At 53.9% G+C, this 22,939-nt stretch overlaps 5 protein-coding genes across 5 annotated transcripts; 2 read left to right on the top strand and 3 right to left on the bottom strand.

Moving 5' to 3' along the window:
- Positions 1 to 1,738: 1,738 nt before the first annotated feature.
- CkaCkLH20_00264 (uncharacterized protein) lies at positions 1,739 to 6,051 on the bottom strand (the record flags this gene model as incomplete). The annotated part of the gene is made up of 3 exons (XM_038882984.1): positions 1,739 to 1,800; positions 1,854 to 4,786; positions 4,847 to 6,051. 3 exons carry the CDS (start codon positions 6,049 to 6,051, stop codon positions 1,739 to 1,741), a joined length of 4,200 nt encoding a protein of 1,399 aa, XP_038751689.1.
- Positions 6,052 to 7,571: 1,520 nt separating this feature from the next.
- On the bottom strand, positions 7,572 to 15,541 carry CkaCkLH20_00263 (uncharacterized protein; the record flags this gene model as incomplete). The annotated part of the gene is made up of 8 exons (XM_038882983.1): positions 7,572 to 9,391; positions 9,459 to 9,752; positions 9,852 to 11,403; positions 11,468 to 14,244; positions 14,396 to 14,629; positions 14,684 to 14,783; positions 15,070 to 15,260; positions 15,322 to 15,541. The coding sequence occupies 8 exons, from the start codon at positions 15,539 to 15,541 to the stop codon at positions 7,572 to 7,574; spliced, it is 7,188 nt and encodes a 2,395-aa protein (XP_038751688.1).
- A 1,384-nt stretch (positions 15,542 to 16,925) lies between these two features.
- Positions 16,926 to 17,520, top strand: CkaCkLH20_00262 (uncharacterized protein; the record flags this gene model as incomplete). The annotated part of the gene is made up of 2 exons (XM_038882982.1): positions 16,926 to 17,013; positions 17,072 to 17,520. The coding sequence occupies 2 exons, from the start codon at positions 16,926 to 16,928 to the stop codon at positions 17,518 to 17,520; spliced, it is 537 nt and encodes a 178-aa protein (XP_038751687.1).
- A 974-nt stretch (positions 17,521 to 18,494) lies between these two features.
- On the top strand, positions 18,495 to 19,868 carry CkaCkLH20_00261 (uncharacterized protein; the record flags this gene model as incomplete). The annotated part of the gene is made up of 1 exon (XM_038882981.1): positions 18,495 to 19,868. The coding sequence occupies one exon, from the start codon at positions 18,495 to 18,497 to the stop codon at positions 19,866 to 19,868; it is 1,374 nt and encodes a 457-aa protein (XP_038751686.1).
- Positions 19,869 to 20,833: 965 nt separating this feature from the next.
- Positions 20,834 to 22,790, bottom strand: CkaCkLH20_00260 (major facilitator superfamily transporter; the record flags this gene model as incomplete). The annotated part of the gene is made up of 2 exons (XM_038882980.1): positions 20,834 to 22,342; positions 22,473 to 22,790. The coding sequence occupies 2 exons, from the start codon at positions 22,788 to 22,790 to the stop codon at positions 20,834 to 20,836; spliced, it is 1,827 nt and encodes a 608-aa protein (XP_038751685.1).
- Between the last annotated feature and the right edge of the window lie 149 nt (positions 22,791 to 22,939).

The raw sequence follows: 22,939 nt of genomic DNA, 5'->3' as shown, positions 1-22,939 counted from the left end.
CAGTAGTTTGATCTCGGCAACCTGTTCTATTCAAGCAAGAGAGTCTCATCATGGTAAGGCATTTTACTCTGGTCTGTGGTGATCAAGTGATTGACCGTATCCGAACCTAGATTACAAGCACTGTCGCCTCTCTCATCTTTCTCTTCGCAAGTGGCATTCCATTCGTCAGCGGAGCCGTTCAAGTCCAACGTCGTGATCTTGAGACCAATGTCGCTCGTCGCAATCGGGTCCGATCCTCAGAAGGCCTAAATGCCAGACAAGGCCTGCCGCCCTGGAACGAATGGGTCTGCGACGATGCGAGCGGCGGCGGCGGTCACTCTGCTCTTCGGAAGGCGCATGCCAACTTCAACGACAAGTTCGGGGTCTCGAGGCTGGAACTCCAGAACCTCTACTGCTACGTCAGTGCCTGTGACGGGCACTTCTTTGCCATATGCAACGAATGCGGTGTGACGGCAAGTCTCTACTGATGCACGAAATGGATTGTGTGGATTGTAAGGCTAATGTAATTGTTACAATCGTTGCAGAAGATGGAAGTTAGCGGCGCGCGTGACTATGTCGTCGACGCCGATCCCGGCGATGGAGATAGTTGCAGATATCTACGGTTCCGGGAAAACTACATCCGCTACTTTTTCGGAACTGGAGAGGGCGACTTTGACTTACATGGGGATAGCGTTGAGCGGAGGAACTGTTGAAGAGGCACTTTCGTTAGTGGAAACTGCATGGGGACGTCTGGCTAGCAACGCACACGGGGAGAAGAATTGTCAATATGATCAATTAGAATCTAAACTGATGACCGCTGATATTGCGAGGCAAATTAATTCAAAGGCGAGATCACGCCTCATGATGCGTACACAAACTTGTCGTACGAGGAGATACCCGAGGACGAGCCCTGGCGGACGGACAAGCCCCGGTCAGCCGTGGAGTATTTCAAAGGACTGAGAGAGAGTCTGATTTCACGCGAGATGATTCCAATACCCACGCACATGCCCGGAGCGGACTGGAAAATCTGGCGAGTGAAGGACTTTGAAGAGGAGCACCGGCAATGGGTTCATGTGAGCTCTTGTGCTGGCTGGTGGTTGTGGTTGAAGTTTTGCTGATTTGACGAATGTAGGAGGCGCAGGATTTCTATCGAAAATGCCACTGGCCCGATACCGATCGATTTGAGCGTTCAAAGTGTCGGGGTATGCTTATGGAGATGTTGAAGAAACGTTGGAACAAGTTGGGTGAGCGGAGAAATTGATGGGCAAGGACCAACTGCCAACATACTTGGAGGGAAAGTTGTTTTGACACAGAGAATCCCTTTCTGAAGACGATGAGGCTTCTTGTTGGAGATTTACATATGATACCAATGGTTTATCTATGGCCTGTTCTTTTTCCCATTCGCTTTTGTTTCTGTAATTACGGCACTTCACCGTAACAGCGTGAGGTAAAGAGATTAGAGACGCATGTCTTGTGCAAGTACTATTCGCAAGTATCATCATTCGCACATGTCTAGCAAGTATTTACACATTAAATTCTCCATAAAAACTAATGAAAGATTCAGAAGAGAGACATTCCAATTCCTTTTCTGGCAGCCTTCTCTGCCATCTTGCCTAGGACCATGCCCTAAAAGCTGCGTGGTCTCTGGTTAGTGTACTGAACGCTATCAAAATGCAACTGAGATAAGCTGATTGCGCCCCTGCCCTCTTCTAAGTCCATCTCTTCTGGTTCTTTCACTTGAATTCCTAGCATTTCCTCTCTAGGATGAGGTGCTCGCCCTGGACCCCAAGACCGTCTGAGAAACCTTGGAGTTGATGGTGCCTGTGATACACTCGATTCTGCGGAGGCGATCTCTTCTGCTGCCGCTTTCCTACTTGCGAGTTTGCTTTGCTTGCCACCAAAGCCTGAATTGGTTGACCGAAGCAATCGCATCAAGTCTTTGATATGGATGCTTTTCGCAGCGAGTAGCAGCAGCGCAGTGAACACCAACCCTCCGACTGCAGTGGCAATCATATTTCCAAGCGTCTGAACCTCAGGCGCTTCGCTCATGCTGAACACACCAGTCGCGAAGCCCAATGGTAGAAAGAAGGCCGTCACATACGTGAACAGCTTAATGTCCTCGGCGCGTCTCTGGTCCAGGTTGCTGCGTTCCTGATCTTGGTCGCTGCGCATGATTTCGAGGTTGCTACGCACAAGCTCCAGCTCCTTCGTGATTGATTCGATGAGACCCGAAATTTTGGCGTGTTTTCTCCTAAGTTCCTGAATGTTGCGGTCATTTTTGACGAGTAACTTGTGTATGATGACGCGGTATCGACTTTCGTCGTTGAACGTCCATCGTGGCCGCTCCGCTTGGCGATCTTTCTCTCGCTTCAGCCATAACTCTATCTTCGCGTTGTTCTCCGAAAAGTCCCCTTCCACTGCCTGTAATGTGTTTTGGAACTTCTGGAGCTGCCTGCTCGTGACAAGAAAACTCCGGTAATCTATAGATAGATTCGATTGCCCGTCGGCTTCGGTTGGCGTGTTTACTTTGCGTGCTGGATTCGAGTTTTCCTGCGTTTCATTGAGCAATTTCAGCCTCTTCTCTAAGTTATCCCTCTTCCCCTCGAATATTTCCTTGGCCTCGTCTAGGATGCCTTTTGCGCTCTCATTCATTCTTTCCACGACCGCTTCGAACAGTTTGAGCTCCAAGACTCTGCGTTGTTGCCAGGGACCTGTCTTTACTGTTGAAACAAGTCCATACTGAAGATCAACCCACTCTTCTTTACCAGCCTGACCAAGCATAGATCTCATCCTCCCAACTGTTTCCTCCTTCGAAGACTTGGACTTCTCTGGATCAGCTTCCAAGAAGCGACAAGTCCAATATCGATCGAAAAAGTCGCCTTCAAATCGGAAACCCATGGCAATCTTCTGCGTTGGAAAAGGAATATCACGCGATTCTCCCATATCCCCAGTCCGTTGACTACGCTCTTTCTTGACCTGAACGAGCGAGTAAAATGACAGGTGAAATTCCGTCGTCCAAGTATTCAATATCGCAGCTGTTACTTCCGTAAAGAAGTTATCGTAAGTCTCGTGTCTAGAGACGAAAGTTTCTATCTCCTTCGCCTCCTTTTCTTCTCCCGAGGGGACTGTTTCAATGCAAGCCTGGTTGGAAGATGGGCTTGCAGAGACAAATGCCCAGAACCTTTTCTTAGATTTCTTTTTGTCCCTCCTCACATTTCGCGTGAGGTCCAAGACACCCTGATCAGTTGTGATGGTAATAATTGAAGTTCCTTCCTCCTCAGACCTCTTCTTCTTGAGTGGTTTTCGTTTGGGCACATCGATCATGAGCCCAACAAATTGGTTGCTAGTTCTCATGGGAACAACAGTTGAGTGGGTGTTTCTTAGTCTGAAATTTTCGATGCTTGCTCGATGGTCATTGCTTGCTTCGCCAGAAACATTCGGTTCCGCTTGGATGACCGGGGCCGGGGAGAAGAACGCAGGTTCATTGTAGAGCCACTCATCTTGTAGCTCTATAATGTTTTCTTCGTCCACCATGTTATTGAAGGGCAAGTTGTGTTTCATCCAATAACCATGGCGACGTTTGTGTCCCTTCGATCCCGTCTGCCCTTCCGCTAAATCGCCCAAAAGTGTGCAAATCTGGGTCATGGTGTGTGACATGGATTCGAGGCGGTCATGAACCGTTTTGGCCTCAACAGCCTGGCGTTCGTCTTCTGGCCTTGCACAATAGTATTTCCATAGAATGTAAGGGACCTCGAATGTTGTCCCCCAGTGGTTGTCTCGCAGCCTCTCGCTTTCGTAAATGGCCGGTTCATGCTTAGCAAGCTTTCCAGAGAAACTTCCGTTGGCGGAGGAGCTCCTGAGCAGCACAGAAATGGCGTGTTCAAGCATCTCTGCTCTTGGTCGGAGGTTCATGGGCTTTTTGTACTGAGCCATGATGATAGCCAATGCAAACCTTCGCGGGTCGTCCCAGTCAGCGTCGTCGTTTTCTTCATGATGTTGCTGACAGTTGATGGTGTTATTCCATACATCGATACTGCTTTGCAAATCGCCCTTCTCAACACTTGCTCCAGGGGCCTTGAAAAGTCCCAATTCCATAGCGCGAAACAGAGCAGCGTCTTTTGCGCGGAAAAGAAATCGCGTTTGAGCCGGGCTTCGCTTCGCCGCTATCATTCTCTGTTTGGACATTGGATTCTCGGTCGTGAATCTCTTGAGAATGTTTTGTTGCAGTTTGTGCGACGAATAAGATTTGTCTTTTTGAGACTTGATTTTGGAAGCGAGGCGAATGTTTTCCGCGGACTTCAAAGCTTGCCAGATCAATGCGTGATCCGTGAGATAAAAGGTCTGCGTCGGTTCCCTATCCGTGTCCTCTTCGTAACATGGGAACGCGTAGAGTCCCAGCTTGTTGATACTGTCAAGATCGTCTACCCAGGCTTTGAGAGCCAACCTCATAGCCTGGGCTTCGACGTTCGGCATCTTCTCTCCAATGAGCTCATAGAAGTCGCCGGCCTTAATGAATTGGAAAGGGGCATCGACAAGTGACTTTTGTGGAAGATACTCGTTCTGTTGCCACCCGGTGATTTCCTCGCCGTTGATCCAATAATTGGGACAAAATAGCTTGCCAGATGGATTGACCTCCTGAAACAGCCACTTGATATGGCCTTTGCATACACGCTCGATGCGCCTCTTCATAACGCAGATGTAAGGACCTCCAACGGTGGTTGAAGGCGTCTTCCCGCAACTGCACGGCAATGATTCATGCTGAAACCTGAAGTGACGCAACGCAAGAAGAAGAAACTGGAAGGCGTAGCTGAGTATCTCTAGTTAATACGTGAAACTAATACATGGCTTCGTGGACACTGGAACTTACAAGCTTGCTGCCGAGGCAACGCGGTGCCCGTCGACATCACCGCAAGTGAGGGCGATCGCAGGAATCTCATCACCTTTGGTCTCGGTCACCGGAATGCTGCAGACCGATAGGATGTGCTCTAGGTTTCTTCTCATGAAGAAGTCAAGAGATGGATCGTCTACCAAGGGGTGGGTCTCGAAGGTCTCAAAGAGATTCTTGGCTTCAGAGTAACTACTCCATGAGGGTGGAGGGAGCCGGCCAGATTCGTCGTCCGACACAGCCTCAAGCGTGTAAGCTAGGACTATCTTCAGAACTTTTCCCTTTGAACCGTTTTCCAACGCACTTTCTTCCGTTGCTGAACTCCAATGAATGCTGTATGTAGGACCTTGGTGGGTGGATTTGACAGACTGGGCCGATTCGTCGGACGCGGATGACTCTGCGTAGGCAGCGGGCTCAGTGGACTCAACAAAACCGGTGGGCTCGGGAGACTCAGACGTCTCGACAGACTCAGGATGGGCAACAGGCTCGAGGGGATCTTCGGACTCCATAAAGTCGACCGAAGCTTGTTCGTTCAACACCTGTATGCCGAAGACAATTTTCTCATTGCCAATCTTGTGTTCTCGAGAGATGCGATTGCCGTACACATGTGTCTCATAAGCATAAGCTTCGCCCTCGTTCAAATTCCTGTTGAATTTGTTGTCGTTATCGACGAAATCGAGTTCTCTGATGAGGACGTCGGGTTTCACCGAAAGAGAAGGCAGTGGCTTGCCTTCCGACTTTTCGTCGCTGTAGTCGAATTCAAATTCCTGGTAGACAGTGCTGCCAGAGGCCACGTATCGCAGCTTGAATGGAATACCGTTCTTCGAGGTTCGAGAGAAAGTTGGCCATCGATCATTGACAACATCTTCTTTGGCGGGGAAGTCCCATGAACATAAAGAGTCCATACATGGACCGATCCCTGCTTTGGAAGAGATATCACGAGCTTGGGACAGGAGCGTGTCGAGGCGCCACCACACATAGTATGGCTGAGGCATGTCAGGATCGCTGACGCAAAAACCAGTCTTCTTCCCAGGAATGTATCGACTTATTTGCATCAAGCGCCCAGACGTGCCCACGGTTGCAGTGATACCTTCGTTGCCAAAGGAGTAATAGCTTCTGCGGCTTCTCCCCGTTTCAGCCGCCTGGGCAATAGGGTCCGGCGGCTTCGATAGCTTTGGAGTTGCCATTGTCTAGGCGATATGGTTTCTGTGTACTAGATTGGTTGCAAGGAACGACGGAAAAAGCGAGCTGCTGTTGAAACACTCAAGCCTTGGAATGAATGAGAAATCAACGTGAGAGAGAACATCGCTCGGCTATGCCTGGGCGAGTGTCTCTTTAAGCCAAGGAACCCAACCGTTGGCTGGACCGTCGGGGCTCAGGAGGTGAAATGATATCGAATTCCACTTTTGGCACAGCCTGCCTTAGACCGTGGCCAAAATGTGACACCGACGGACCAACCTGCAGGAGGCTTGCTTACTTTAATATCTCACTCTTGGCGATAGTGCAGTCTTTTCAGTCCAAGAACAGCCTCGGGATCTGACCTGCAGAAGTAGAGTCGCGGAAAAGGGCGATGACAGGGTCAACATGCAACATCAGCCCACCACGGCCATTTCCAGACCAGGCTGTATGCATCCACAACTACAATATACGCTGACAGGCGCCAGAAAATGGCGCCGAGAATCAGGCTGGGAACCACGGATTCTGGTTTAGGCTTTAGCCGGAATTGAAGAAACTGGGGCGGCACAGCATACGTCCATCTGGATGTCAGAACACCGCACCTGCTCCATCGACGATTTCAATTCGCCGCGCGATACAATGCAGACACCCTTATTCCTACTCAACCGAGGCTTGAAGTGAATGATTACTGTCATGTCCCTTATTCCTACTCAACCGAGGCTCCAAGTGAATTATGACTGTCATGTTTTCTGTCAGAAAGGCTCTATGTGTCGAGGCGGCTTTCCAGGCTGAGAATTCGTCAAATTCTCGGGGAAATGTTACTGTATAAAGTTGGAACGCATCGTGCCCTTACGATCTAACGGCACAACATGAACGTCTCTTGTGTTGTGTAGGACTTTCCTTCTCTGATTACAGGTTAAAACCAAGCGAGACCAAGTAAGAGTCACATATTACTGCCCAAGAACTCAAATCTGCTTTGAGCTACCTTGAAGCCCACAGGAGGCACCGTGATAGATTAGTCTTCGCAACATACCTCAACGGCTCAACCGCCACCACAAGCGACGCCTTATAGCAAAGTTCAGTGCATTATATCCTAACAAGATAACTCGAAGGGGCCATAGCTTAATGGTAAAGCGTCTCTCGCCCTCTTTCCCTAAATCCTAAAATCCGATATATTCCCAGGCGAGAGAGAGATGGTGGTTCGAATCCACCTGGCTCCAATGCTTTTTGCCAGTTTTATTTGCCTATAAACTTTTGCGGAACATCGCCCATTCTTCTGAACTCTTTTCATTGAAACAATGTCCACAAGGCTCCAAAACACAGATGTCACTCGTTGAGGCGTTGCTCATCTTTGAGACATGATGTGTGACGAAGTTCAATTTCCCTTTCGTTCCTAAACACTCTATAGATATATACACATGAAGTTGAGACGAAGGAACAGAAGATATAGATTGTAGAAGATAGCTCTCAAGGAAGGGAAAACAGCCTCAAAGGCGAAAGAAGTAAACAACACAGGAGATCATGATGATCCTCAGGGCGCAGGCGAAGTCTCATTCGTCGACCCACCCACTCCCCGATCAATCCGCCGGGTAGAACCATCCAACAGATACGAGGACCGACAAAGTCCCTCGGAGGCGGACCAGTAGCTATCGACACACAGGGCCCAGAAGCGAGTAGTAACAGAGCAAGGATAGTACTCGTCCCCTCCGTCTTGACCGAGGTACAGCATGTAGTTCCTGCTCGTCTTGCTGGAGTAGTAGTTGACGGACGATAGCCCGTTGCCCCAGGCCGCGATCTTGTTCCCGCCGCCACAGTCGAACTCTCCCTTGGCCTCGTCCGTGAGACAATCTGGCGAGTTGATAGTGAGGCACTTGATGGAAACGGAACAAACCGATTCTCCTTCCTCGAAGACGTCCAGCACCACCTCCGTATTGATCGGGTGCATGATGATGTTCACAAAGGCCTGCACGCAGGAAAACTTTCCCACGTTGGCGCACATGCCCTTGACACAAATGTTGTACCCTGTACAACCACCTGTATCCGCGCCGCCGCAGCCCCAGGGGATCGCTTGTCGACCGAAAAGTTCCGACTGCGCAGCGAGGCTGGTGCTGTTGTTGATGCTCCTGTCGTTGCTTCTGTCGTCTGCCGTGTATTCCTCCAGGACATCGGGGTCGATCACAGGGATACGCTCTGGATCAAGTTCACGAAGAGCCTCGGGAACCACAGGCTCCCCCTTCTGCTGTTCGACCTGGTGACGTCGGTAACGCCCGTTGGCCGTGGACTGGGCCATCTTTGGCGGCAGTGTCAGTGCTGGAGTTTGCCGTGCCTCTATCGCTGCTGGAGGTGCCGTGGGCCTAGCGCACTTGTAGACCTGCGTGGTTTTCAAGCAGCTAGGGAAAGCAGGCTCACACAACGGTGTGCCGATGACGGGCCAGCCAGGGCAGGGCGCGCGAGTGGGCAGGCAGATGCTGTCGGTGATGCAAACCGACCTGCCGCCGCTGCCGTTGCAGATGGTTGTGGATGTGTAAGTAGCGCATCCCGACCCGCTGTACGGCGCGTCGGTCTCTGGGAGCTGTGGCAGCGTCGGGGTCGCGCAGGCACTGCTGGTGATGCACACGCTTTGCCCGCCACTGCCGTTGCACACCACTGTCGGCGTATACGAGGCGCATGTCGTCGTAGCCGTAGGCAACGGAGGTAGAGTTAGAGGTGGGCCGCCTGTAGTCGTCGGGGGTCGCCGGGTTGTCGGCTTGTGCGCCGGGTCCTCCGGATCCCAATGATCCGGTGGGAAGCCCGTCGGCGTCGGCACACAGTAGTATCCAGTACATAGAGTCCCGCAGCCCGGAGAGCCGGGGACGCATGTCGGTGATGCGGGGCCTGGAGAAAAGGTGATCGGGTCGCCAATACCACCACCTCCAGGGCCGCTCCCCCCGGTGCCGGGGCGCACAACGCAAACTGCGCCGCCGCGACGGACCAACTTTGCGCTGTCATTCGGGCTTCCCGGGTCGGACGCCCCTGGCTGTTGGCAACCGGCGCCAAATGGATCCAAATCGCTGATTTTCCCCTTGGGGCAACTGGGGTGTGCGTCTGGGTCGACGAGGCAATTCTTCTGTTGGTGCATTCCGGTCCAAATGAAGGGTACACTGTCCAGGTTTTGTCTTTCGGCAGGGTAATCGGCAGTCGTGACCTCGAGCTCATCGAGATCTTCTGGAAGATTCACCTCCTCCATCACCCGTTGCATGTACATCAGGAGCTTCCTCACGTTTGCCGGCTTCTTGAGCTCGTCTCCCCAACCGTTCTTGATGCCTGGAAGGGCTCGCCAGTAGGCCACGAGGCCGGCGACCAATGGCGCCGCTACATTCGTACTGGTTAGCGGATGTTGCACTCAGATGCAAGAGAAGCAATATAGAGATGAACATACCGAACGAATTTCCCACATTTCCCCATATCGGTTCACCTGTAGCGGTTTCGACTGTGAATAGCTGGTAGGCCGGAGCCATGACCATCCAATCGGCATGGGGGCTGTGCGGTCCCAAACGGCCGAGGGCATCAACACCACCCACGACAGTGAGACCATCGAGTTTGCGATCGCTCGAACCAGGATTGCCAAACTTGAGGGGCAGGCCGCTCAGATCGTCTCCCAGTTCCACCCAGTTGTTGTGTGCAGCGGCGATTATGACGACGTCTAGTTCTTCGAGTTTCTTCAAGATGTCGTCTGTTCACGTGTGCTGGTCAAAAATCTGGTTCCATAGAAAAGAAAAGCCATGCCGGGGGATTGGAGCTGGCAAGGGACTTTGCAAGGGAGACCACTTACACCATCGATTGTACATAGCGTTTCCCATCACCTTCTGATGGATTTCCTCGGTAAATCCGTACGAGGTGGTGATGATGATCTTACCCCGCTGAGCCTCGCCCAGGCTCTTTACCTTATTGTAAACCCGCACCCACTTCTCAAAGTGTCGCTCCCAGATCATGTTGTTGGGGTCCGCAGGGATCCTGCTCTGATCCTTGACAATGATGATCTGGGCCTGTTTGGCCAGGCCCAACTCCCAGCCCGTGACCTTGCTGGCAACTGGGGTGCCGTGCTCGAAATTGACACCACCGTTAGCTGCGGCGAGGCCCCAGTCAAACTCGTCCAGCTTATCGATTGCCGGTCGTGATAAAGGGACATCTTTTATACCATAGTAGTCCTCAGTAAACTCCGGGTTCTCCCCCCATATGTCATCTTCTAACACGAAGATTGTCTGGCCCTTGCCAAAGGTCTCGTCAGCATAGTAGTACATTTCGTGACCGCCATTCCGCATGCCTTTGGACCAGGTCGAGTCCCAAACCTCGCCAGGACCGATAGAGATCTGCGAAAGTTCCCAGTGCTTCTTCGGGCCAATGTCGATGACTTCTCTGCGCCTCCGTCGGCTGGCGTCAGAGTCAGAGTCTGAGTCACCGTCTCCATCTGAGTCGCCACCGCCAGGGGCATTGGCTTTGACATTCCTGGCGTAGATTCCATAGGCGTCGGCAACGATGTCTCTCCTTCTTTTGAAGTATTCAATGTCGCATGTTCTCATGTTCGGCACAAAGATGAGGGGCACCCAGTCGCTGCCATCAGCATTGTAACCAGTGCCCTTGACTTCCTTCAAGGTGGTGTAAATCTCGGGCTTGTTGTCCTCATCCTCTCCCTTACCCGCAAGAACATCTCTGAGTTGTTGTATGCTGTCCTTGTCGTCTGGGAACCTCAACCAAAGCATGGCGTGGTCGCGGCCATCGGGTGGCTTCTCTTCCGCTCTTCGCGTGAGCCTGCTGGCGGACTTGTCGCTGTTGTCGTCGTCGTCCACGATGGCTGATGTTTCGGGTGCTGAATCAGACAAAGAGGCAGAGACCTGAGCATCAGAGGTGGAAGATGCAGAAGCAGAATCAGGAGCAGCTGTGGGAGTAGCAGTGACATTGGCGATCAGTGTTTGGAAGGACGATACGGGTGCGAAGGTACGGAGTGCGGGAAGGAAGGGGCATTCGCCGCCGCGTTTGCTGGTCGTATCGTACTCCCCATCCAACACCACACACCCACGAATAGTGTCGCACGTAGTGGTGGCTGTCGATGTGAGCGTCCTGGTCGTGCCCTCCGTCACCGTGGTCGAGATGAAGGTCGAAGTGCTGCAAATCTCGGCTTCTTGCGTCTCACAGTCGGTGGGCTGACGCGTAGGGATCGTAGGCTTGCCATCCTTGATTGTAATGGGCGGCCAGGGACCTGGAAGCGAGCCCTTGACAGTCACACCCTCAGGCCATTTGATGGGTGGCGGACCAATGATGACGATCGGGCCAGGGAAGTTCCATCGCCAGCCACCAATCTTCACACGACCCCAGTTAATGCAAATCTAGAGTGTGTATTAGTTACTGAAATCAACAGAAAAGAAGCAAAGGACTGAGGATATAACTCACGAAGAAGAACCAGAGCTGGCAAGTTGAGGTGTCATCGTCGTCGTCATCGTCATCCTCTTCAACCCACTCAAGCTCGTAGCCTGGAGGGAACTCAGTCATGGTTGGGATCGGAGTCGAAGTGCCCGTCCATCGTGTGCAACCGAGCTGGAAGTCCACAGTAGTAGGCTCATCAATACCAACGGTGGCAATGGGCGGACAGTTCCAGTCGAGCGATGTGCCGCCCTGGGCTTCGTCGCAATTGCTGATAGTGATGACGGCGTCGTGCTCCGCTATGTAGTGCGTGTTCGGTGGGCATGTGACATAGACGCCAGGGGCCGTGTAGGTAGAGTCCGGGAACGTCACGGTGAGCGGTGGACCGGATGTAGTCGGGCGACGAGTTGTGGGCCTGCCTGATCCGCCGGGACCGCGAGTGGTGGTTGTACCGGGCCGGGTGTCGTTGCCGCCGCCGATCGGCCAGCCGTTGATCTGCGGCCACGGAGGAAGGGTGACGTTGCGGGTGGTCACATCGCCATTGGGCTTGGTGAGAGGTATACCAGTTGGCGGGAACGTTACGCTTGGGGTGACATAGAAGGGGGCTCCGGGCGTCTCCCCACGAGTGATGTTATGATTCCACACCGGCACTACACTCGTGATAATGGTTCCCACAGTGATGGTCACAGTTGTTGTGGTAACGACAAATGAACCACCTGAAGACGCGCCGACCTCGAGCTCCGTTGTGTATGGGTCCACGGTGATGGTGGTTTGGCTGGGTAGTGTTGTAGGCGGCATGACGAAGACGCAGGGAGGTGTTGCGCACTGCGCCGTGTGCGTGGTGTAGACCTCGGGTCCAATGTAGATGACTTCACCGCCAGGCGTGCCGTCCTCGGGAAACCAGAAGCTGATCTCGCTCGTATAGCCCTGCTGGTTGCCATCGGAGAGTTGAATACTGCTGCCGTCGGTGTTGCCGGTGCCAATCTCCTCTACGGCTTTCGAGAAGATGTTGAAAATGGACACATCTTTAGAGCCGCGTACCTCCATCGCCTTCTCTTGGCAATTTTCGGAATCAAGACAGCCTTGCGTATAGTCGTTGAACCACGAGTAAAGACCAGCACTGTGCAGCATGATGCCCTCGGAATCGATGATCCGCAGACCCCAAGCCATCTCGCAAGTTTCCTTGCCGCAATCAGCCCAGTCCGGATCGCCGGGGAATACGCCAAGGGCTTTTTCCATGGGCGACGGTGACACAGGCTTGGGTTGCATGTAAGGAGACTCGGTCTGGATGTGTCCGAGGTAGACATCTTTGGCACCAAGCATCTCGTACTGATAAAAGATTACGTGCTCTGAGCCCGAGCCGTAAATCCATACAGGGCCTTGGGACTCTATAAGCACTCCGCGAGCGCCGAAGAGAGAGATCTGCGACTTTGATGAATCAAGCTCCCAGTAAAGACTCATATCATTATCGTGGTCGGCAACCCAAGCCCAGAAGTTCTCAAAGTAGCCGCTTGCCTCCGTGGTGACGTGGAGAAGCATGGACACGCAGATACAGACATCGTTCTGGCTGAACTTGGGGCATGTGGCGATGTCAAGATCTGTGCCAATGCCGCCTCCCACGCGGATGTGCGAGTCCCAGAGCGCCGCTGCGCCCTGAGAGCTCTCGTGGATGTTCCATTCCATCATGATGGCACCAGCCGTCGGGCCCTTAGCTGTGAATAGCATGTCGACGATTTCCATTGTGCCCACGTCACCCTTCTCACCAACACGAACAACAACCTTGGGGTTTTCCATATCTCCAAAGTAGCTGCCTGTGGCCTGGATCTGGGACCAGCCAGTTCCTTGGATCTTGGAGCCTGAGGGAAACGTCACAGTGCCCTGGACGGAGTAGATACCTGCAGGGAAGTAGGCAACCTGTCCGGCACTGGCAGCCCGCTGCAAAAAGGAGTTGATTGCGGCCGTGTTGTCGCCTGTACCTTCATTGCTACAGCCGTTCTCTGTCGCAATGAGGAAAGACGACACCGGTAGGCTTTCATATTGCGGTCGAAGCCTGGTGAACAGCTTGCCAGAGCCATCAAGCAGGGCATCTGGCTTGGTGGGCCGGTTCTCAACGTGGCCAGTCGCGCGTTCGCCTTCGCCGCCGATGTAGCGGCGGCCGTGAGCCCAGAGCGCGACGGTGGTGCTACCTCCGGGGAGGAGGATATCACCACCCTCGACGATGACGATGGCACCAACGTTGTTGAATGCAGTGTTGTCAATGACAATGTTGGGCGGCGCGGTTGCATGGTCGTTGGTGAGGACGCCGATGGGGACGTTGCTGACGGTAGAGTCGATGATGGAGACAGAGCCAATACCTTGGCCATCTATACCGCCGCGGCCGCTGATGTTGAAAGCGATGCTGCCGCCCTCGATATCGATTTTGTGCCAGTTGAAACCCCAGTCCCAAACCATCTGCACGGCTGTGATACAGTTACGAAATTTGAGGGAGGTGGCCGTATACTGCTGCGAGCCAACGCGCCAGCCGATAGCGCCACCCTCGAAGACAAGGTCAGAAACGAAACCACCGGACCCGTTCTCGGTGAAGATACCGACATGTGTCGGCGGATCGCCTCCAGAGCCTGCCGTGGGCATGCGAAACAAGAGATTTTGCAGACTGCAGGCTTGGCTGACTTGCCAGTGAATGCCTGTTGGGACTAGTTTCTGGTCATTTTCGTCCGTTGCAGCTGGCATGTCGTTAAGGTCGAAGACGAAGTTGCGGATTTGCCGGAAGAACTGGTTCTGATTAATGTACCAGTTGACGCCGGTTCCTAGAAGAGGGATGTTAGTCTGATGTCTGTAAGAATAGACGCTATTCAGGGATGGCTAATGGCCACTATCCCCTAGTTGGAGTGCCTCAGAGCGCAGAAACCATTGCGTTGGAGATCGGTCGATATCACTGAGAAGAAAGGGATTGCTCACCGTCGGGCTGCGCTTGGTTGGGAACATAAGGGTCCACGTCAATCATAGCGATGCCGGTAAACTCGTCACAGCCCTTAATGATCGGTCGGTCGTTCGGATCACCGACAAACTGGGTCAGATAATATTGAATAATGGGCGTGCAGACTTTGTACGTTCCGGGCGGGAAGTAGATGAGAGCGCCAAGGACGAACGTGTTTCCACATTCTTCACCACAGCGGTCACCGTCGATAATTGCTGTTTCGCTCGTCAGAACACCGAAATCAAAAGAGCTTCAGCGAGAGTTCCCACCTGCATTGATGGCCTCTTCTGTGTTTGTCGCGCCGGTGTTGTCGGCCCCATAGTCCAAGACATTTCTATAAAAGACGTAGCCGTCTCCAGCATGGGGAGCCTATGTTTTTCAATTGTCAGCAGGTGCTGCATTCCTCTCTGTTGGCGAAGCATCTTGTCAAGGAGGCGGCAATCCTTGTTTTGATGGTGACAGTGGTGTTTGTGAGAGAAGTCAGGGGCAGGGTGACGAGGTGGAAAGACCGTGCCGATGGCCGTCATTCGCTGCTGCCACCTGACACCACCTGGTCTCAGCGTATTCGTCTCGAATAAGAGGAAAGAGGCCGGACGACTCCGCTGGACGACTATAACAACAACAACGACAATAACATTAAGAGAAGATGACAAACCTTGCCCAAAGGTCCGAGAGAAGGAAGCCAGAAGCTTCCTCCCTGGCGATTCTGTAGTGTGCTGTTGGTGTGCACCGGTGGTCCTCCTGTTGTCGAGTTGGGGAGAAGACCAGCCGCTTTCTTTTCCGCGAGCTTCTTCATGTAGCCCTCGAAGCTGCCAGACTCTTTCCAGACAGGTCCATTGTATTTGCCTGTATCATCAATCAGAACTTCCAAATCGGAAACAACACATCGGTATAAGGAACGGCCTACCCTTATTTGGCGCCACTCCTCGCCTATTCCCAGTGTTGTCGACCATGTAGTCAGGAGAAACTGGTGGCGCCTCCTGGAAGGCCTGCGGGAAAGATGCCACACGCGCATTGGGCTTGAGTCTATTCCACTCCTCGTCCGTCTTGTCTGTCTGGGCGACCGAGACGACGATGCTGCTGAACAGCAGCACCAACGAGACAAAAAGCCTCCGTATCGGCGCCATCGTGTCTCTGGAGTGTTGATCCAGATCCTGGGAGGTCGGAGAACGAGGTACGGGAGTATACGAGTGACATTGGGAACCAATGACTACCAGTGATGGATACAAAGTGTACTATATACCAACTCCCACGAACTTGCCGCAACTCCGTTCTCGTTGTCAGCCTACAGCGTCCGCGGAGTATTACTCGACGGCACAGTCTCGTCAGGGGGTCAACTCACATCAGACAGAAGGATCAAAATTTCACTCTAGTTGTAGGATTAATCACATGGACATCTTTTTCGGATGGGTATAAGCGGCTCAGAATGACCTCGCCCCTACATCACCCGACTGAAGCCCCTTCAAAGGAAGCGGCGAGACAGTACTTCCGGTGCCTGTGTAAGGGGAGACCAAGAGTGCCTCTTCGGTAACGGCGGATGAAGGTGACGGAAGACTCAGAGCTAGCTCCGCGACGATCTAGCTTTGTTTAGAGTTGTTAAACGAGGTTATCCACAACTACCGAACCCTCGAGACCGTAAGCAAAGGACCTTTCGCGCCATCATCCCGCTCATCCCGTTCTGTTGAAGTCCTATGTATGAGCGATGCTCCCTCGGTTCTTTGCAAAATAGGTCTAGTGACAGACAGTTTCGGTGAACTAGTACTCTATTTGGGGGCGCAGTAAGAGTCAAAGTGGTTCCCGTGGTCGGCAGTGGTTACATCGTGAAATCGACTCACTTGCTTAGTGGCCACAGAACTGTATAGTATTAGATGAATCCGAGAAGGATTCAGTTGCCCACACAACTAACGTCTTGGCATGCTAACTCAACTCTATATTGGGGGCTAGGGAGACCTGCGTCTTAGCGGCACAGCTCCGTGAGGTTCCGTTAAAGGCAGGTCAGTCGGAATACACGTGAGGGGGCTGACGAGTATGTAGACTTTTTGTTCCTGCGTATCCTTGGCGCAGTCTTGCGGGCCGAACCTGCAGTCTGCATTGTACCTGCACTGATGTGAAATCAAAAAGATGCGGCCGTGAAGGCAGGATCGCAGCGGAGAGAGAAACGAAAGTTCCTCGCTTGAGAGTCAGATTACGCCTCTTTCCAACATGCAGTAGTCGTACGTCGCTTGAGACTATCGATATGCGATGCAACCACTTTTCCCTAGTGTTCGTGTCGAAAGAGGCCTCATGATACTGATCCTTCTACTGTTGCCTGATGGACTCGGTGTATCGAAATCCCGCAAGTGAGTTGACGTGAGAAACATCGTGAGTCCTCCAACAATGGGTCGGATGATGTGAAATCCTGTCTGAACATAAAGAAGACGGTGGCTCTGTCGCCCCGTTTTCAAGTCTTGGTCCTCATCCTCCAAGTTTCAATCACCACACAGCCTGCCCTTCTTCAGACTTAAAGTCAAGATGCGTCCTTCCCAAGTCCTCAGCGCCGTCCTCATGGGCGGCGGCGTTTCTGCCGCCGCCGTTGAAGTTGTCACGCCTCTCCGTACTTGTAAGTTGAGACCCTCAGCGCATCATCTCCAGCAACAGGAGTAGCTAACCGTCACAAGGTCTCATCCCCGAGCCCGACAAGCGCATCTGCTACTCTGAGGCCGGCGGCACCCCTCAGGGCCTGGACTTGAAGGAGGTCCAGTACACGGCGGACTACCTCCGCGCGTACCAGGAGCAGCAGCTCTCCATCGGCGGATCCCCCTTCTGGAAGATGCCGCTGCCCGAGGCGAACAACTGCGGCGAGTGGCAAGTCACCAGCAAGGGCCGCACCTGGGTGATGGCCAAGCTCGTCGGCGAGCAGCAGGCCGGGGTTCTCTTCTCCGACATCGCCGCCACCATCGACGGCTTCGCGCTCGAGGACCCCACGCGGGCGCTGCTGAACTGCAGCAACGCCGGCGGGCAGATGGGCACCATCGTCGACACGGAGAACCCGCTGTATCAGACGCAGCTGTTTGAAGGTTTCACCAACAAGGGCATTATCATCAAGCTGGTCAGGAGCCCCATCTAAGGGTGTATGTAGTTAAAATCCGCCTGCGGTGTCGGAGGAGTAGCAGAAAAGGGGTTTGTACATGTAGCCAGCCAGAGGCATTCAATTCATTCATGATCACCTCTGACACTCATACCGAAGAAGTAGAGGCTTGCATAATGCATATACTTGGTACCATTGGCTTGTTCCTTTGCGGCACCGCCTACTATATGAGTCTACTAGCGAGAACCCGTCTTGTCGATAAGCGCGTAATGAGAAGTTGAATGAGAACATGAGATTAAGAAACGGCGGCCGCCACTAGTTGCTTAAGCATGCGGGAAGGGCGTAAAGGCCCGATCTGCCGCTCACTTGGGGCTTATGTTGCGATTCGTCGGGAAACAAATGGAGTCGCCATGGGTTCCAAAGAGCTTCCTCTTCCTCTTTAGGACCAGCGATCCTTGGCAGATGTAAGTCCGAGTATAACCACCTGCCTATTTAAGATCTCACGAGCTGGTGTGGATACATGTAAAATCCTTCGATTAAAGGACGTACAGTCTGGTGATAAAGCAACAGTTTAAAGAGGTTCGGTGGTATTATGCATCAACGAGGCACACCTGTCGCACTTGTTGGGGGCAACAAATACACTACCCATTAAGGTAAGAAACAAGCTTATTCGACTTTGACTTGGAACCATGAGAACACGTCCGCGAAGCAACCGATTGGACGCCAAGCCCGGCGGTCCGATCCCGCGAATGATACTCGACGCCGCTGACATGCCGGGATGCCGGGATGCACCCGCAGGGCTGTTGCCTTAATTTATGGGGCTCCGGCTTTAATCTCTTGTCCTCACGACATCCCATCCATCCATCTTTACATGCTTGGCCCCGTCCCGTTCTACCCGAACTGTAATGAATACAGTCGGCCGCCTTGCGTTTTTTATGGCCCGATCCTTCCATACAACCTCACAATCGCTCACCGAGAAACACCCTGGGCTCGTATAGAGCTCTCTTCACGTAATGGATCAGTCGGTACGCAAGCATCTCCCCTCCAAGTTGGAGTCGCTGCCCACCGAGCTGCTCGAGGCCATCTTATCCGCCTCACGCTCGAAAATCGATCTCCACGCTCTCATCAGTGCCTCGCCCCTGCTTTACAGAGTGTTCCTGTCAGCCAAGCGGGCAGTCTTCGTCAGCATTTTGGCCAGGGATCTGGGTCCGGCCCTGCGGGACGCCGTAGCTCTCACCACCCCAGCTCCAGCCAAAGACGACTACCACAGAGATGAGGAAAAAGCAAAAAGGATAATACAGCAATATCGGGCACTGCCCCGCGGCGAGCAAGGTCTGATACCGGCAACCGTCGACGAAGCCGTGGCACTGCTCCACGTGAATCACAGCGTTCAATTCCTCGTCGACGAATTCGCGACGTCGAGGCTCCCGGAGCTCGAAAAGATACGCCCAGACGCCGCCCGTCCACTCACATTCACAGAACGTTGGCGCTTGGCGCAGGCCCTGCTACGACATCAAATGCTAACCACCGTCATCCAAGGCCGTGATGATACCCCACCGCGAGGATCCACGATCCTCCCTGACTTCTTCGGCCTCTTCAACCCTTGGGAAATGCACCAGCTGGCCGACGTCCACTCTTTCGTCTGCGAAGCCGTACACGAGGCCTTCTTTTACTGCCGGGAAACGAACAGGAAGCCAAGGCTGATGGATAGCCCTCCTACGGAGTTGCAGAAGGAGAGAGCCGCGGCGTACTGCGATCTCTCTGCACTGCACCGAAAACTCGTCTCGGAGCGAGCTCGCCTGGATGCTGATCCGGGGATCACAGCGGCACCGTGGCAGCCCCGACAGAGAACGCGGCCCTACGGGGCCGACACGAAGAACATCGCGGCCCGGTTCAACTGCCTCGTAGCAGGGCCCTTACCCGTGGTCCAAGGCTCCCATAGGGTGGCGGAAGAACACAGGGACGTCCGTGACGAGCTGTATCGGCGCGAGGATGCGATGCCGCCCTTGACGCACGACGAAGACGACTATTCAGGCCCGCCGTTCGGGTGGGTTGATGCTCATGGCAGGATCGACTGCCAGCGATGGGGCAAGCATGCTCGCCGCGAGGTGTTACCGCCAGGTCAGGAGGAGTTTGAAATCCGTCAACGAGGTTGGATGACGCAGCAACTGGACCAGTGGCGCTGGCTGGGCTTCGCCTTCTGGGACCGGGATCGTGTCGAATTGCTCAAGGCGCGGATGCCGGCGTGGAAAGCCGGATGGCTTACGGTCGCGCCCCCGCCTGAGGAGGAGTGTGAGATATACACAACGCCCCAGCAGCCCAGGATTCGGCGTACCAGACGTCGTGCTAGAGAGTCTGCTCCGGAGATTACTCCAGGTGTTGAATGATGGTAAGATGCTTGAGTGATCAGTCTGAGGACCTATACATATATCTCATATCTTCCAGCTACCGCTAAGCCATACTCATCACGTCCTCATATAACATAGACGATCTTACAAGTTTACTATCTGCTATTTAATACACCGCGGCAACCCCTTTAATTGATTAATCAACTAGATATATTGAGCGAAATACCTCTATACTTCACAGGACCGCAGGGAAAGATACCAGCGGTAATGAAGTGTGAAAGAGTGAATTGGTGCAGGCAATGCAAGGAGGAAGGGAATGAACCAAATCACCTCCTCTGAAGCCAAGTGGCCCTAGGTCTTAGCATGTGCCTCGTTCTTGAGTGTAAAAGATTGTCTGAGAGAATACATGAGATCATCCCACTTCCCACGCCTTCAATCTCGCCATTACGGGTCGTACAGTGTAGACCAGTTCCCGGCCGGAGCGGATCCAAACTCCCGGACGCGGTCCGGCCACCTACCGCCGGACTATCAAAGCACTGGTAATACCGAAACAACAACTTCCGAGGCATCACGGGTGCTGGGAGAGTCAAGTTGATAGTAATATAATACGAAACCGATCAACCCGGTACGCCGCGCTGGAGACTAAAGGGCGTTACTCTGCCTTGGTGTGAATGCTGTGGGCATTTCCTGTTGAAGGATATTCGAAATTCTCGTCAGGTGTCCCATTAGAGGCTATCTACAACATGAGTTGTATGCTAAAAAGGTACGTCCAGATCTTAAGAGCTCTTATAGCATCATGATGTCATGATGCTTTGGAAATAACAAGAGAAACAGTTCCAAAAGCCTAACAATTCCGAAGTATACCATAATCTTAGAAGATGTGTTTATCGTCGAATATCAGAACCGCGGATTAAATAGGGATTAACGTCTACCGATATCATTATCATGTATATATGCAATCCTCACCACCAACCATGCTTTCTTTCCCCGTCTACCACTTCCCATTACCTCACCACCTCCTCCTCTTCATCCCCATCCAAAATAATCTCATGCCCATCACCCTCCCAAACGACCCAACTCGCCAACACCCCCAGCACCGCAACGCCCGCCAGCCCCCACCACACCGCACCCACGACCCCGTTCGCGAGCCCCTGACCGTACAGATACCCGCACAGCACCGGCCCGATCGTGCGCGCGGCGCTGCTCACGCTCTGCCCCAGCCCGTGGATCGTGCCCAGCACGCTGGGGTGCGGCGTGCAGTTGTTGATGAGGATCGTCTGGCCCGGCAGCGCGAACGTGCGGCCCAGGACCTGGAAGAGCAGGACGCCGACGATGGCGAACCAGATGGCCGGCCCGCCCTTCGGCCCCGGCGGCGGCGCGGACTCGGTGGTCGGGACGACGGCGAGGTAAGGGACGAGGAAGTAGGTCACCGGGAAGAAGTAGAGGAAGAGCCTCCACGCCTTGACGGTGCCGAGGTGCGCGGAGAGGCGCGGGTAGACGAAGAGCTGGAGGGTGATGCCGATGACGCCGAGGATGGCCATGGCCATGCCGACGGACTTGGGGGGCATGCCGAGGCCGCCGGTGAAGCGGAAGGGGAGGTGGGGGTCCCGGGTGGAGGTCGGGGTGGAGAGGAAGACGAACCAGAGGGAGTTGAAGGTGCCGACGTGGAAGGCCAGGAGGAAGTGGGCGGAGAAGGTCATGACGACGTTGCGGGTGAAGATGCGGCGGAAGGGCAGGCGCTGGCGGTACCGGGGCTTGGGCTTGGGTTGCGGGGCGCTCTCGGGCGACATCTCGACGTCGGTGCTGCTCGCGGAGCTGGAGTGGAGCTGGGCGTAGGCGGCGTCGTCGAGGCGGATCCCGGGGCGGCGGCCGTAGCGGATCCGGGCCCATACCCTGCGGATGAGGCCCGCGATGCTCGACCCGATCCTGGTGCCCAGGTCTGGGCCTTCTTCGCGGAGCGCATCGAGGGTTTCGTCGAGGCATAGCCAGACGGAGAGAGCGGCGCATGATAGGAAGACGGCGCTGAGAATGTTCGGCGTGGCGTAGGGGTACTTCTTGAAGAACTCCACGTCTCCGAAGAGAGAGGGGTAGCTCTCGGCAGGGGAGGAGAGTATGCCGCCGAGGATGGGACCGATGATGACGCCGATGTTGAAAGTCATGGGAAGCAAGATGAAGGCGCGGGCCTGGTACTTCTTCTCGCGGACGATCTCGCTGATCATCGTCCTGAGAACGCCGACGTTGCCGTTCGTCGCGCCGCCGATGCAGCGGAAGATGAGCGCCTGTGTGAAGCTCTGAGAGAAGCCGAACCCGATGCACGAGAGACATGTTCCTATCAGACCGATCATGAGCACTGTCTTGCGGCCGAAGCGTTTGGAGTCTGCGAGACGGCCCCAGACCATGGCCGTGATGAACTGCGCTGCTGTGAATGAGGCGTGGAGGATGCCAGCCTGGCTTGAGATGACTGAGTCCGGGAGGGTCGGGTCAAACCACTTCAGTTGGTAGAACATGTAAGACTATGTGGTATTAGCAACAGCAATTTGCGGTACAGATGCTTTCTCGTATGCTTTCTCAGAAGCTTTCTCATATGAGACCGTAGATAAGACGCCTGAGTAGGCGGAAATGAGAAGATGTTAGCCCACGAACCTGTAATGAAGTCTGCACAAGCGGCTCGCTCAACCTCGTGAGCGTGATGACCAGCAACTGCTGTTTCTGCGGCAGATCGCGCCATGCCACCGGCTTGGGCTTCTCAGGCGGCTTGATGAGAGGTTGCTGCTCCGGATGTCCCGGGCTAACGAGCGTCTGGGCATCAGCGGCCTCGGTTTCCGGCCCTGCGCCGTCGAGGGTTCTCAGCACAGGAGATCCCTCTCCGACGTCGTCCTCGTCGTCCGAGTCCTCTCGTTCGGAATCCGCATCGTCGTGGTACGGCTGCTGCACCGGTTCATCTTCCGTGCGCGGCGGCATGCCGTGATCTGCGTCGCCGACGAGTTCCGGGGTAGGTTGGTCTGGGGTAAAGCTACGTCACTCCAGTTGTCGATTGCCGAAATAAGGTGATATGCCGTGCTTGAACGAATGACGTTGAGGGGCACAATTAAAGTCTATGGATCGACCAC

The sequence above is a fragment of the Colletotrichum karsti genome (genome assembly GCF_011947395.1).
Source record: "Colletotrichum karsti strain CkLH20 chromosome Unknown Scaffold1, whole genome shotgun sequence".
Taxonomy (NCBI): Eukaryota; Fungi; Ascomycota; class Sordariomycetes; order Glomerellales; family Glomerellaceae; genus Colletotrichum; species Colletotrichum karsti.
The sequence above is the reverse complement of the archived record's forward strand: the minus strand, read 5'-3'. Positions and strand labels throughout refer to the sequence as shown.